Raw genomic sequence first — 14,051 nt, 5'->3', positions numbered from 1 at the left:
GGCACAGTGGCCATAACAGTATCCTCTCCTGCTACTGCAGCAGCCATCGCAGGAGACACAGTATATTTTGTCATCTCATGGCTGACCCAGTGGACACGGCCAATGACACAGCAGCAGTGCCGCTGTATTTTAGGTGGAGCTCACATATCCCTACAGCACAAAGTAGCTCCTGACCAAGCCAGTACCTCCTGAAGGTATGCACACTGCTGTAAATGATCTCAGCTGTTACATAGTCATTATTTACAAAATGTAGGGCAAGGAAGCCTGAACACTCCATCTTGGCTAATTTGCTCTCTCCCCACACATCAATATATATATATACACACATCACTATGTATATATATATATTTAAATACACATATATGTACATGCATATAAATGCATAAAGTAGATGGTTTCCCTCTCTGAAAATGGAATTATTTAAAACTTTATTTTTACAGTGCAGAGAATGCTATTGAAAGTCTCCAGAATTAATCTCTGCCTCCTTATCAGTTCAGTTCAGTTCAGCTCAGTCCCTCGCTCGTGTCCAACTCTTTGCGGCCCCATGAACCACAGCTCGCCAGACCTCCCTGTCCATTACCAACTCCCGGAGTTTACCCAATCCCATGTCCATTGAGTCTGTGATGAACTCTAACCATCTCATCCTCTGTTGTCCCCTTCTCCTGCCCTCAATCTTTCCCAACACTAGGGTCTTTTCAAATGAGTCAGCTCTTTGCATCAGGTGGCCAAAGTATGAGAATTTCAGCTTCAACATCAGTCCTTCCAATGAACACCCAGGCCTGATCTCCTTTAGGATGGACTGGTTGGATCTCCTACAGTCCAGGAGACTCTCAAGAGTCTTCTCCAACACCACAGTTCAAAAGCATCAATTCTTCGGCACTCAGCTTTCTTTATAGTGCAATTCTCACATCCATACATGACTACTGGAAAAACCGTAGCCTTGACTAGACAGACCTTTGTTGACAAAATTAATGTCTCTGCTTTTTAATATGCTGTCTAAGTTGGTCATAACTTACCTTCTAAAGAATAAGCGTCTTTTAATTTCATGGCTGCAATCACCATCCACAGTGATTTTGGAACCCAGAAAAATAAACTCAGCCATGGTTTCCACTGTTTCCCCATCTATTTGCCATGAAGTGATGGGACTGGATGTCATAATCTTAGTTTTCTGAATGTTGAGCTTTAAGCCAACTTTTTCACTCTCCTCCTTCACTTTCATCAAGAGGCTCTTTAGTTCTTCTTCACTTTCTGCCATAAGGGTGGTGTCATCTGCATATCTGAGGTTATTGATATTTTCCCCAGCAATCTTGATTCCAGCTTGTACTTCTTCCAGCCCAGCATTTCCCCTGATATACATAAGTTAAATAGGCAGAGTGACAATATAAAGGCTTGGCATACTCCTTTTCCTGATTGGAACCAGTCTGTTGTTCCATGTCCAGTTCTAACTGTGGCCTCCTTATAAGATGTTACTAATGGAGATGGGAAAGTGAAGCACATATAATTATGAAAAGAATAAGATGGACAGAAAGATGTTGGCAAGTGACTTAGGAGAGACTCCATAAAGTTTTAAAAATGAGGTTATTGGTGTAAATAGTAAAGACTGGAAGCCAATTAGAAGATCCTTTGAAGCACTTGAGCTTGACCAATTGAAACTAATTCTGGGGGGAAGAAAAATTTATAGTAGGCTCATTTATTTATTTTTTTACAAGGTTCCATTTGAATGGTTCAGGTCAGTTCAGTTCATTTGCTCCATCATGTCTGACTGTTTGCAACCCCATTGACTGTAGCATGCCATGCCTCCCTGTCCATTGCCAACTCCCGGAGTTTACTCAAGCTCATGTCCATTGAGTCCGTGATGCCATCCAACCATCTCATCCTCTGTCATCCCCTTCTCCTCCCATCTTCAATCTTTCCCAGCATCAGGGTCTTTTCTAATGAGTCAGTTCTTCCCATCAGGTGGCCAAAGTATTGGAGTTTCAGCTTCAACATCAGTCCTTCCAATGAACACCCAGGACTGATTTCCTTGCAGTCCAAGGGACTCTCAAGAGTCTTCTCCAACACCACAGTTCAAAAGCATGAATTCTTCAGTGCTCACCTTTCTTTATAGTCCAACTCTCACATCCATACATGACTACTGGAAAAACCATAGCCTTGACTAGACAGACCTTTTATGGCAAAATAATGTCTCTGCTCTTTAATATGCTGTCTAGTTTGGTCATAACTTTCCTGCCAAGGAGTAAGTGCCTTTTAATTTCATGGGGGCAGTCATCATCTGCAGTGATTTTGGAACCCCCCAAAATAAAGTCTGTCACTGTTTCCACTGTTTCCACTGTTTCCCCATCTATTTGCCATGAAATGATGGGCCCGATTCCATGATATTTGTTTTCTTTTTCTTTTTTTTTTTTAGAATTCAGGCTTCTTTTATTATTATTTTGCAATGTACATTTTTATTGTATATTTTTTTAATTTAAATTTATTTAATTAGAGGCTAATTACTTTACAATATTGTATTGGTTTTGCCATACATCAACATGAATCTGCCACGGGTGTACACATGTTTCTGAATGTTGACCTTTAAGCCAACTTTTTCACTCTCCTCTTTCAGTTTCATCAAGAGGCTCTTTAGTTCTTCTTTACTTTCTGCCATAAGGGTGGTGTCATCTGCATATCTGAAGTTATTGATATTTCTCCCTGCAATCTTGATTCCAGCTTGTGCTTCTTCCAGCCCAGCATTTCTCATGATGTACTCTGCATATAAATTAGATAGGCAGGGTGACAATATACAGCCTTGATGAACTCCTTTTCCTATTTGGAGCCAGTCTGTTGTTCCATGTGCAGTTCTAACTGTTGCTTCCTGAGCTGCATACAGATTTCTCAAGAGGCAGCTCGGATGGTCTGGTATTCCCATCTCTTTCAGAATTTTCCACAGTTTATTGTGATCCACACAGTCAAAGCCTTTGGCATATTCAAAATTGGTAGCTCTGTTAAATAATTTAGTTACCAGAAGTTAGGAGTGTATATTTGGAAACAGATAAGAACCTTCTTTAGAGTCAACAGTCAAAGGGCAAAATTAAACAAACACTTCTCAGTATCCCTGTGATGGTCTGGTATTTGCACTGCTGTTTTGTAATACCTCACAGATAACCTGGAACTCTCCTAATAATGAAAAATTAACTTGAAGAGAAGGCAGGAAGGAAGAAGTAGTAACTGAAAGACCAGTGTCCCAATTCTGTCTCAGTACTAGCTATAAATCTGAGAAAATCACTAAAATTACTTGAATTAAACTTTTATTTAAATAAAATAAAAGTGATGGCTGCTTTAGTCGAGTCATAGCAACACTGTAAAAATTAATAAATCAACAGTAGTGGAATGTTTTTCTAAATGTTTATTAAATCATGAGGAGATGGTGCAAATAAACAAGCACATCCAAATTAATTAAAAAAAAAATTGCAGGGAATGACCATTAATCTCAAGGCAGACCAAGTTGGAGTAAGGAAGAGATTTCAAGGATTCAGCCCACTACAAACCCAAGTATTTTTATCCTTAAGTAATTATAACCTAAGGAAGAAAAGGAAGATGACTTTATTTCTTCTATTGGACTAGCAACTCAGAGTCTTTAAGGTTTGTACCAAAGAAAGAACTCGGGACCGCACTACCTCTTCATTCAGGCAGTGAATGGAAATAGGTTCCTAGTAGGTGTCAAGAAATTTGAATATTTAAGACATAAGCATGAACAAAACGCAGTATGGTCCCCACCCTTGTAGAGTTTACAATCTAATGGACTTATGTCGTATTACTGAGAAGTGCTACTGTCACCATCGTGAAGAGTGATTAGAAGAGAATGACAGCAGTTAGACCAGAAAGTCCAGATCAACACTGCCTTGTTTGAAATGAGTGCAGTAATTGTAAAACTGATACATGGACAGTATCAGAGGAAAGCAGGAAGGGAACGGCACCAAGGAGACACAGAAGAAGAATTTTCCTTTGGTAATGATCTGTGTCTACTATGAGTTCCCAAAGAGAATATCCGCAAAACTTTGGCATCCTAAACAGAGTCCAAGGTATTATTAATGCTCAAAAAAAGAAAGAAAGAAAGTTTTCCTGAAAGATTGGTGCATTAACAACCTGGGTCACCATTAATTTTTGTATTTAAAGTTAGTAAAGAGGAATTTTAAGACTGAAATTGTAAAATTGCTTTTTAACAAGATATTACATATTTTTTATGCTAAATTCAAGTAACCAGAGCAACAAAAAATGGGAAAAAATATTGAAATCAGTATTAAGTCCTTGATATTGTTAAGGCAAATTGATAATGGTTATGCAATAAAAACCCTACAGTACTAAGAATTGTTCCAGAAAATAAAATATCTGGGACATTTTCAGTTTATATTTGAAGAATAGTATAAAGATAATGGCACATGAATCTTAGTTATGAACATAGAATAAAAGCTTCTAAAATAAAAGTAAATGAATCCAGCAGTAAATTACATAAATAGTTCACTATTACAAGAATGATATTCCACAATTGAAAATAAAATTGCCTAATATAAAAGCACCTCAAAGTTGGGCTTTCTTAGTGACTCAGATGGTAAAGAATCTGCCAACAATGTAAGATACTTGAGTTTGGTCTCCGGGTTGGGAAGATCCCCTGTCAGAGGGCACAGCAGCTCACTCTAGTATTCTTGCCTGGAGAATCCCATGGACAGAGGAGCCTGGCAGTCTACAGTCCAATGGGTCGCAAAGAGTGGAACATGATTGAGCGACTAAGCACATGACAATATAAAAACAACTAAAATAATTTACCAAGTTAATAAATCAAGAAAAAACAAAAATACACCATCAACTGATAGATTCAAGATTTTTTTTTTTTTGAGAATCAGCATTCATTCATTCCTGTTATGATATTTAGTAAAATATAAGTATTCATTGCAATTTCATTGTCAATAATGTAATTACTTCTAAAGCACTAGATGCTTTCTAGGAAAACATACAATGGTTATTTGATTGTTGTTTTCATCAAAAAGTTCTAGTCGATGTAATAAGACAAAAACAATGAAAAGGGAATGCAGATATTGGAAATTTCCAGACTACATGATTGTCTGCCTAGAAAACTCAAAAACTAAGCATGAAAAATATCACTACCTATAAGAGAGTTCAACATGATTGTCAATTACAATATCAAAAAAGTTAAAGGTCAGAACAGCACAGTTTTAGAATAGTAAACAAAATTATAGGCTCTGCCCAAATAAACCAACAACCAACATATTATTAACCAATGGTAACGTATGTCAGTAGGAATAGATATGGCATAGTAATGATTGCAATTCTACTTTATTTTTATTAACTACAACCACATATCCACTGTTATATTGGAATAAATGGGACAAAATGATCTTATATTTTATTTTGAGTATAAAAATGTGAAAAATGACATTTAAAGGAATAATGAGGGCAGATTTGCTCTAGTGTATTGTTCAAAACTCTATGGTTTTAGAATACGCTAAAATTACCTACTGGAGGTCAGTAGGTAAAGAGGTCAGTTCAGATAAATTTAGATGGGAAGAAGGAATTCATAAATGAAGAGAAAAGGAGGAAGAGAAGAAGGAAGAAAGGGAAAAAAGAGGAAGGGAGAGAGGGAGTGAGGGAAAGAAGAAAAGAGGGAGGAAGTAAGTAAAAGCACATTTAAATCTGGAAAGGGAACTACTAACAGGATATTTAAAATCAGCTAAAATCATGAAAAAAAAAATGGGAAAGATAGAAACTAAATTCTGTCCCACCCAACTCCCTGAATACTAGAGAAATATCTGGTGCTGGACAGTTCCCAAAATATACACTATACTAAGCTGCCTGGATTCCTGTACAGTTGTCATGAATCAAATAACTCTCCATTCTATATCATAAATAATAAATCTAAATGACATTTTTTTGTACCTGATGGAAGATAGGGTTCAAAAAGTGTTTTGCTTATTTTTTGTTTTTTCATTTGACCTTTGAAAAGTATTTGTATGAATGTATGCTTTAATATCATCCATGTTCCTTAGTGATGTTGACTGAGATCACTAGATTAATTAACTCTGTTGCTTCACATGATATTATAATGAGAATGGAATTTGTAAGTTATTTAATGAGAGACCTTACACCATGCAAAATCATTTTCACTTCAGGAAAAAATCCAGTCGCTTGCAAGCTGTTACTTAGTCTTTGGCACATTTTTATGTATTGGAGAATACTCAATTTTATAGTGATGGCCATTTCAGAACTGGGTAATATCATTCATAATTCTCATAATTTCTATAACTAATCCTATACATCACATTATGAATCATCTCATTTTAATAATGATGGTCATTTCAGTGTTTAAAGACAGCTGTTGAGTAAGATTAAACATTTCCAGTTCCTTAAACTTGTCCTTATATGAAATGCTTTCCAGATACTCATTGTTTGCTTAAGGATTTAGACCATCTCATTTTAGTTAAAATATGCATCTCTGCTGTATACCCAGTAATGCACTCCAGGTATTATCTGAAGAATGCACTGATACTATTATAAGCTTGATAATTCTAGGGAGCAAATCTACATGGCTTTTGTTTTATTACTTGTATAATAGCCATATGTCCTTCTCAAATTTGCTTTTGTATCCATAGCAAATTTGAATTAATGTAGCTTAATATCAGTGTCACAGTTACTTTATTAAAATGAACTTTCTTTCACTTGATCAACAAGGGAAGCAGGTCCAGTGATGGCTTTCCAAGATGCCAGTGGAGATGTGGGTCTTTGTATGTATTGTTATATGCATACACTTTGCATGTATATAACAAAGTGTATGTATGTATATAAAGTGTATGTATGTGTACATACACTTTGTATGTATGTATATTGTTATATACATACACATACTTTATGTTGTTACACATAGAGTGAAAAACGAAACAAAACAGAAATCAAAAAAGGATACAAAAGAAGGAAAATGTTGATGGGTGAGAATATTGTCTTTAGGGATAAGAGATAAAGAGCAATTCAAATTTTTAGAATGTATAACTGATAAATCTTGGTTAGCAATTGATAACAAAAGCCCTTTGTTTTTACTGTATAAGAGATTGCTTTTAAAATATTCATAGATCTTTTTGAATATGCACCTTAGAATTTAGGAGTGAAATATTTCTCTAAGACATGAACATCTTCCTATGTCAATTATTTTCTCTCCAGTTTTATCTCTCGAATATCCCTACAAAACAAAAAGCAAACAAAAAGCCAACCCCCAAACTATCTACTTTATGTAGATTACATTATCAAAATTTTGTGATATTTAATTCAGTTCAGTCACTCAGTCGTGTCCAACTCTTTGCGACCCCATGGACTGCACCATGCCAAGCCTCCTTGTCCATCACCAACTCCCAGAGTTTACTCAAACTCATGTCCATCAAGTTGCTGATGCCATCCAACCTTCTCATCCTCTGTCGTCCCCTTCTTCTCCCATCTTGAATCATTCCTAGCATTAGGGTCTTTTCTAATGAGTCAGTTCTTTATATCAGGTGGCCAAAGTATTGGAGTTTCAGCTTCAGCATCAGTCCTTCCAGTGAATATTCAGGACTGATTTCCTTTAGGATGGACTGGTTGGATCTCTTTGCAGTTCAAGGGACTCTCAAGAGTTTTCTCCAACACCACACTACAAAAGCATCAATTCTTAGGTGTTCAGCTTTCTTTACAGGCCAGCTCTCATCCATAGATGACTACTGGAAAATCCATAGCCTTGAATAGACTGACTTTTGTTGGCAAAGTAATGTCTCTACTTTTTATTTTTTTAGTTTTCTGAATGTGGCATTTTATTTTATTTTTTTAATTTTTAATTTTATTTTATTTTTTAACTTTACAATATTGTATTGGTTTTGCCATATATCGAAATGAATCCGCCACAGGTATACATGTGTTTCCCATCCTGAACCCTCCTCCCTCCTCCCTCCCCATACCATTCCTCTGAGTCGTCCCATTGCACTAGCCCCAAGCATCCAGTATCGTGCATCAAACCTGGACTGGCGACTCGTTTCAAAAATGGTATTATACATATTTCAATGCCATTCTCCCAAATCATCCCACCCTCTCCCTCTCCCACAGAGTCCAAAAGACTGTTCTATACATCTGTTTTTTAATATGCTGTCTTCAGTTCAGTTCAATTCAGTCACTCAGTTGTGTCCGACTCTTTGCGACCCCATGAATCTCAGCACGCCAGGCCTCCCTGTCCATCACCATCTGCAGTGATTTTGGATCCCCCCAAAAATAAAGTCTGATACTGTTTCCACTGTTTCCCCATCTATTTCCCATGAAGTGATGGGACCAGATGCCATGATCTTCGTTTTCTGAATGTTGAGCTTTAAGCCAACTTTTTCATGCTCCACTTTCACTTTCCTCAAGAGGCTTTTTAGTTCCTCTTCACTTTCTGCCATAAGGGTGGTGTCATCTGCATATCTGAGGTTATTGATATTTCTCCTGGCAATCTTGATTCCAGCTTGTGTTTCTTCCAGTCCAGCGTTTCTCATGATGTACTCTGCATATAAGTTAAATAAACAGGGTGACAATATACAGCCTTGATGAACTCCTTTTCCTATTTGGAACCAGTCTGTTGTTCCATGTGCAGTTCTAACTGTTGCTTCCTGACCTGCATACAGGTTTCTCAAGAGGCAGGTCAGGTGGTCTGGTGTTCCCATCTCTTTCAGAATTTCCCACAGTTTATTGTGATCCACACAGTCAAAGGTTTTGGCATAGTCAATAAAACAGAAATAGATGTTTTTCTGGAACTCTCTTGCTTTTTCCATGATCCAGCAGATGTTGGCAATTTGACCTCTGGTTCCTCTGCCTTTTCTAAATCCGACTTGAACATCTGGAAGTTCATGGTTCACGTAGTGTTAAAGACTGGCTTGAAAATTTTGAGCATTACTTTATTAGCGTGTGAGATGAGTGCAATTGTATGGTAGTTTGGGCATTCTTTGGTATTGCCTTTCATTGGAATTAGAGTGAAAACTGACCTTTTCTGGTCCTGTGGCCATTGCTGAGTTTTCCAAATTTGCTGACATATTAAATGCAGCACTTTCACAACATCTTCTTCTAAAAAGCCTCTTGATGCAAGTGAAAGTGGAGAGTGAAAAAGTTGGCTTAAAGCTCAACATTCAGAAAATGAAGATCATGGCATCTGGTCTTTCAGGACTTGAGAAACCTGTATGCAGGTCAGGAAGCAACATCTGAAAATTTCAGATGATGATTATTTGGAATTCACCAAGTTTGAACACAGTTGTTTTTTCATTCAGTATTTTGAAAATTTTATTTTTGCTCTGTCATTTGAGAGAAGTTGCTAGAATTCAGGGAGAAAGCAAATGCATTTATTAGAATGCTACTATGTTTTAGAGTGTTGATACCAATTTATAGCTGATTAAAGGTAGAATATTCAGTCCCTTAATTGATCTGTCTGTTTGGTAACTTACCTCTGGTAACTTTAATGTTCCCCTTGCCAGTGCCACTCCTTTGTTGATCAAGCAATATTTAATATGAGACAGATAAATAAATAAGAAAGTAAAGTGTCCCATATGTCATGTCCCAAAATAGGTTCAAGGTAAAGAGAATCCTTGATAACATTCTATTTCCAAGCCCAGTCCCTTAAGATTCAGGAGATTTGGGGTGGTTAGTTCATCCTGACTTTTTTAACCATCCAGTTGATTCTTACGACAGGGAAAAAATTGGGACTACACTGATGAAAAATTATTCCTCATACATATATGAAAGACTTTTTGCATTATTGCTGTTTTGAGCTACCAGTAAAGCCCTGAATCGTACATACCACTCATTTATCTAGTAATACAGATAACTGAATTAACTGCATATGATATTTAAACGAGTATATCTTTAAAATTAGAACATAACTGGTACTCCCCCAAAAATCAGTGTTTTAACTCACTTCTCATTTTCTATGGTGGGGTTTGTTCAAATTATATAATGTATTACATCACATAATTTGTTTTTATTTTCATATATCTTACTGTTTAGCTAAATTGTGTTTTTATTTTTTTGTTTGCAGGGTGCAAGTTGAATTCTATATGAATGAAAACACATTTAAAGAGAGACTAAAGTTATTTTTTATCAAAAACCAGAGATCAAGTAAGTCTTTCATTTTATTCCCCTGTCTATATTTTGTATATATGTTCACTGTCATAAAAAATACAGCTATACAGTCCTTTTTCAAAATATCTTTTATATATAGGAGTAAACTTGATAATCTTCTCTGTCAGGCATTAATATTTAAAAAGCAGTAGATGTTGCCTCTGGTGATGTCAAAGTATCTTGACACCTTTACATCTTCAAGTCTGGTATCATTTAGTAGACTTCTGAGTGGACCATTTGGATTGATAGAAATACTGAGGAAAATCATTTAAATGAGGGTTCCCCATATTTTCACTGTGAGAGACACCTAAAGCTTGTTTTGAGAAGACTCTGGTGATTCCAGGTGACCATAATGGGGAATAATTTTCTGATTTAGTGTTTAGTAAGGATGAGTTTACCTATCACACCTAATAGCAAGAAGCATGTATGATGTCCTGAAATGTACAACACCTTCCCCTGGAGATTTAAAATCATAAAGTGCAGAGCCAAGCTCAGCATATAGCATCCCAGGAATTCTTGCCATAAAATACATTTGGGAAACTTTGGAACTTCAAGAGGGCATGAAATTGGCATAGTCAGTGACCTCCTAAGCCTATTTGGGGTTGAAGTGTCAGTCATACCTCTTACCTCTCCACAATACTATGTATTTTTGAAAAGTCGTATATAGTGAACCAGTTTGCAATTTTTTTTTCATGTAATTATTGCTTAAGATGTCAATAAGCAATGGAAATAGTTTAGTGTAGACTTTACTCTTTCACAGTTTTGACCTCTGAATCCTCTTGGGTGGTTTAATGTGCTTCTGTGGGTTCATAGAGAAAAAGTTGAGTTATGAGAAGTTGTCTGAATACTGACCACAGGAAGTATTTCAATCTGTAAGGCACACAAATTACAGAATCTTAATGGCTGGTTAGTTCAGGGTTAGGTTAATAATAACTAGCACTTCTCCAATCTGATTGGTTAGAGGTTGCACCAATAGATATTACTTGAATAGTCCACATCATTTGCATAGAAGGTTTCCTTTATTTTAGTAGTAAAAATTCTGTCTCTCCAGGCCAGAAAGAATACCCAGCTTTGGCTAAACTTTTAAGGAGACCGGTTCTATAAAACCAGGGCAATTTCATTAACAGTTTAAAAGACTTTATTAAGAAACTAACCTGTATGTACCTAGCATTTTAATAGGAAAACCAAGGAAAAATTACACAATTAATAAGCATTAACCTTTTACTGTTAAATATTACCTGAAGTACACTCACCTATAGCAGAGTAAAAACAAAATGGCATTTCATTTTTAGATCTTATTAAGAAATAATTATTGGAAGACCTTTCTCAGAATTTTATTCATAATGTGTAAATCTGGTACCACCTGATAATTGCAGGAAAGGTAATGCTTCTATTAATCAGATTTTAAGCACATTTTGCTTAATGTTAATTAGTCCTCTCCAACATCAACTATCACAGCCATGTACAAAGATATGTCCATGGCCGTGTTATTTCCTGCAAAAAAAGTTTTTAAGATTTCATCAGTATTTAAACCTATAACGAAAAGTTAGTTGAATATCGAAAATGGGGGTGTGAGTGTGTATATTTCCCATTATATGCTATCAGGATTTCTCGGTAATTCTATAATTACTATCTAAATGTATAATACATAATTATATGTGATTATAATTTCTGTGTAATCAAATCTACAAGGTGCTCAAAAGATACAAAGTTTATAACTTATCCTTGTGAATTTATAAGCAACTAGATTTTCTGGCTAATTAAAATTTATTCCCAAATTTATAGATCTATAAAATGGTTAAACTTTTAAGCATACCTAAACCAATCTTGGTTGGATATGATCTTTATGGCTTTGAATGCTCAAAAGTTGAATTACTTAGTGTATAATATCCACTATTATTTGTGGTTCATACCAGCTGTCATTCTCATTTTTTGTTTCAGTCTTCAGGCACTTAGAACTTCAGAGTGGGTATACAATTATGGTAGTGTAGTTTCTAAACACAATTTAAATGCTGTACTTAATATTGATATATTTGACAATTCTTTTTAGTTATCTGTGAACTGAGTTTAAATGAAAATCCAATTTCTGTTGTTTGTTTAAAGGTCTAAGAATTCGTCTGTTCAATTTTTCTCTCAAATTATTAAGCTGCTTATTATACATAATCCGAGTGCTACTAGAAAACCCTTCACAAGGAAATGAATGGTAAGGTGTCTTTGTATGATTTTCTGCAATATTATTTTGATTAGTTTAAGTTGTATTGTAAGTTTTGAGGTAAAACTGGTAATAACAGTATGCTAGTTTTAGGTATACAACATAATGGTTCAATCTTTGTATACATCACAATAAGTCTAGTTACCATACATCACCATATAATCCATATATTATAATGGATTATAATAAAAAATTTTATTAAAAAATTTTTTTGAGGAGCCACCAAACTCTTTTCCATAGTGGCTTCACCAATTTAAATTCTCACAAATCATGTAAGAGTATTCCCTTTTCTCTAAAACTTTCAATACTTTTTCTTTTTATTATGATCATTCTAACAGGTATGAGGTGATTTCTCTTTGTGATTTCGAGTTGTATTTCCCTAATACTTGGTTCCCTAGTAATATTGAGAACCTTTTCATGTATCTGTTGGACATCTGCATATCTTCTTTGAAAAAGTGTCTATCTGGATTCTGTGACAATTTTTATTCCTTTTTTTGTTTGTTTGTTTTACTATTGAGTTGAATGAGTTTAATATTTTGAGTATTAACTCCTTTTCAGATATACAATTTGAAAATATTTTCCCATTCTAGGTTGCTTTTTCATTTTATTGATGGTATGCTTTCCTGTGCAGTAGCTTTTCAGTTTGAAATAGTCCCACTTTTTTTTTTTGGCCTTTGCTTTTGACATCAGATTCAAAAAATCATCACCAAGGCCTATATCAAAGGACTTACCACCTGTTTTCTTCTAGGAGTCTTATGGTTTGGTTTCACACCTTACATTCAAGTCTTTCATCCATTTTGGGTTAATTTTTATGTATCGTGTAAGACCGTGGTCTTTGTTGCTCTGCTTCCCAGGTGGCTCAGTGGTAAACAATGCATCTGCCAGTGCAGGAAACAAGGGTTCAATCCCTTGGTCAGGAAGATCCTCTGGAGAAAAATATGGCAACCCACTCCAGTATTCTTGCCAGGAGAACCCCATGGACAGAGGAGCCCTGGCCCCGGTCCAGGGGCTTCACAAAGAGTTGGACAGAACAACAACAACAAAGATAGTGGTCTAGTTTCATTTTTTACATGTGTTCTATTTTCCCAGCTCAATATATTGAAGAGGCTGTCTTTTCCTCATCGTATATTCATAACTCCTTTGTCATATATTACTTAACTGTATATGTGCGTATTTATTGTTGGGCTGTACATTCCATTTTATTGCTGTTTGTATGTTTTTAATGTCAATACCATGCTGTTTTTGTTACTATAGCTTTGAGTATAGTTTGAAATCAGGGAGCATGATTCCTCTAGGCTTGTTATTCTTTCTCAAGGTGCTTGGCTTTTTAGGGTTTTTGTGGTTCCATAGAAATCTTTAAATTGTTTTAGTATTGTGAAAATGTCATTGGAATTTTGATAGAGATTACAGTGAACTTGTAGATTGCTTTGGATAGTATGGACATTATAACAATACTAATTCTTCCAATCCATGGGCACAGGATATCTTTCTATTTCTTTGTGTCTTATTTATTGAATAATTTATTTTATCAGTGTCATAGTTTTCAGCATACAGGTCCTTTCACCTCCTTGACTAAATTTGCTTCTAGGAATTTTATTCTTTCTGATGCAATTATAAATGAGGTTGCTTTCTTAATTTCTCTTTCTGATATTCCATTATAATTTATAGACATGCACAGATTTCTGTGCAGTCG

General features: G+C 35.5%; 1 protein-coding gene across 1 annotated transcript in view; it reads left to right on the top strand.

The window, feature by feature from the left end:
* The window catches only part of KCNT2 (potassium sodium-activated channel subfamily T member 2), a 418,728-nt gene that overhangs the window by 126,988 nt on the left and 277,689 nt on the right, over window positions 1-14,051 (top strand). Inside the window, exons 2-3 of the mRNA XM_070384415.1 lie at window positions 10,064-10,143; window positions 12,250-12,349. Coding sequence (XP_070240516.1) covers window positions 10,064-10,143; window positions 12,250-12,349 — 180 coding nt within the window. The remainder of the gene's footprint in view (window positions 1-10,063; window positions 10,144-12,249; window positions 12,350-14,051) is intronic.

Source organism: Bos mutus, chromosome 16 (genome assembly GCF_027580195.1).
Source record: "Bos mutus isolate GX-2022 chromosome 16, NWIPB_WYAK_1.1, whole genome shotgun sequence".
In the NCBI taxonomy this organism is placed as follows: domain Eukaryota; kingdom Metazoa; phylum Chordata; class Mammalia; order Artiodactyla; family Bovidae; genus Bos; species Bos mutus.
The sequence above is the reverse complement of the archived record's forward strand: the minus strand, read 5'-3'. Positions and strand labels throughout refer to the sequence as shown.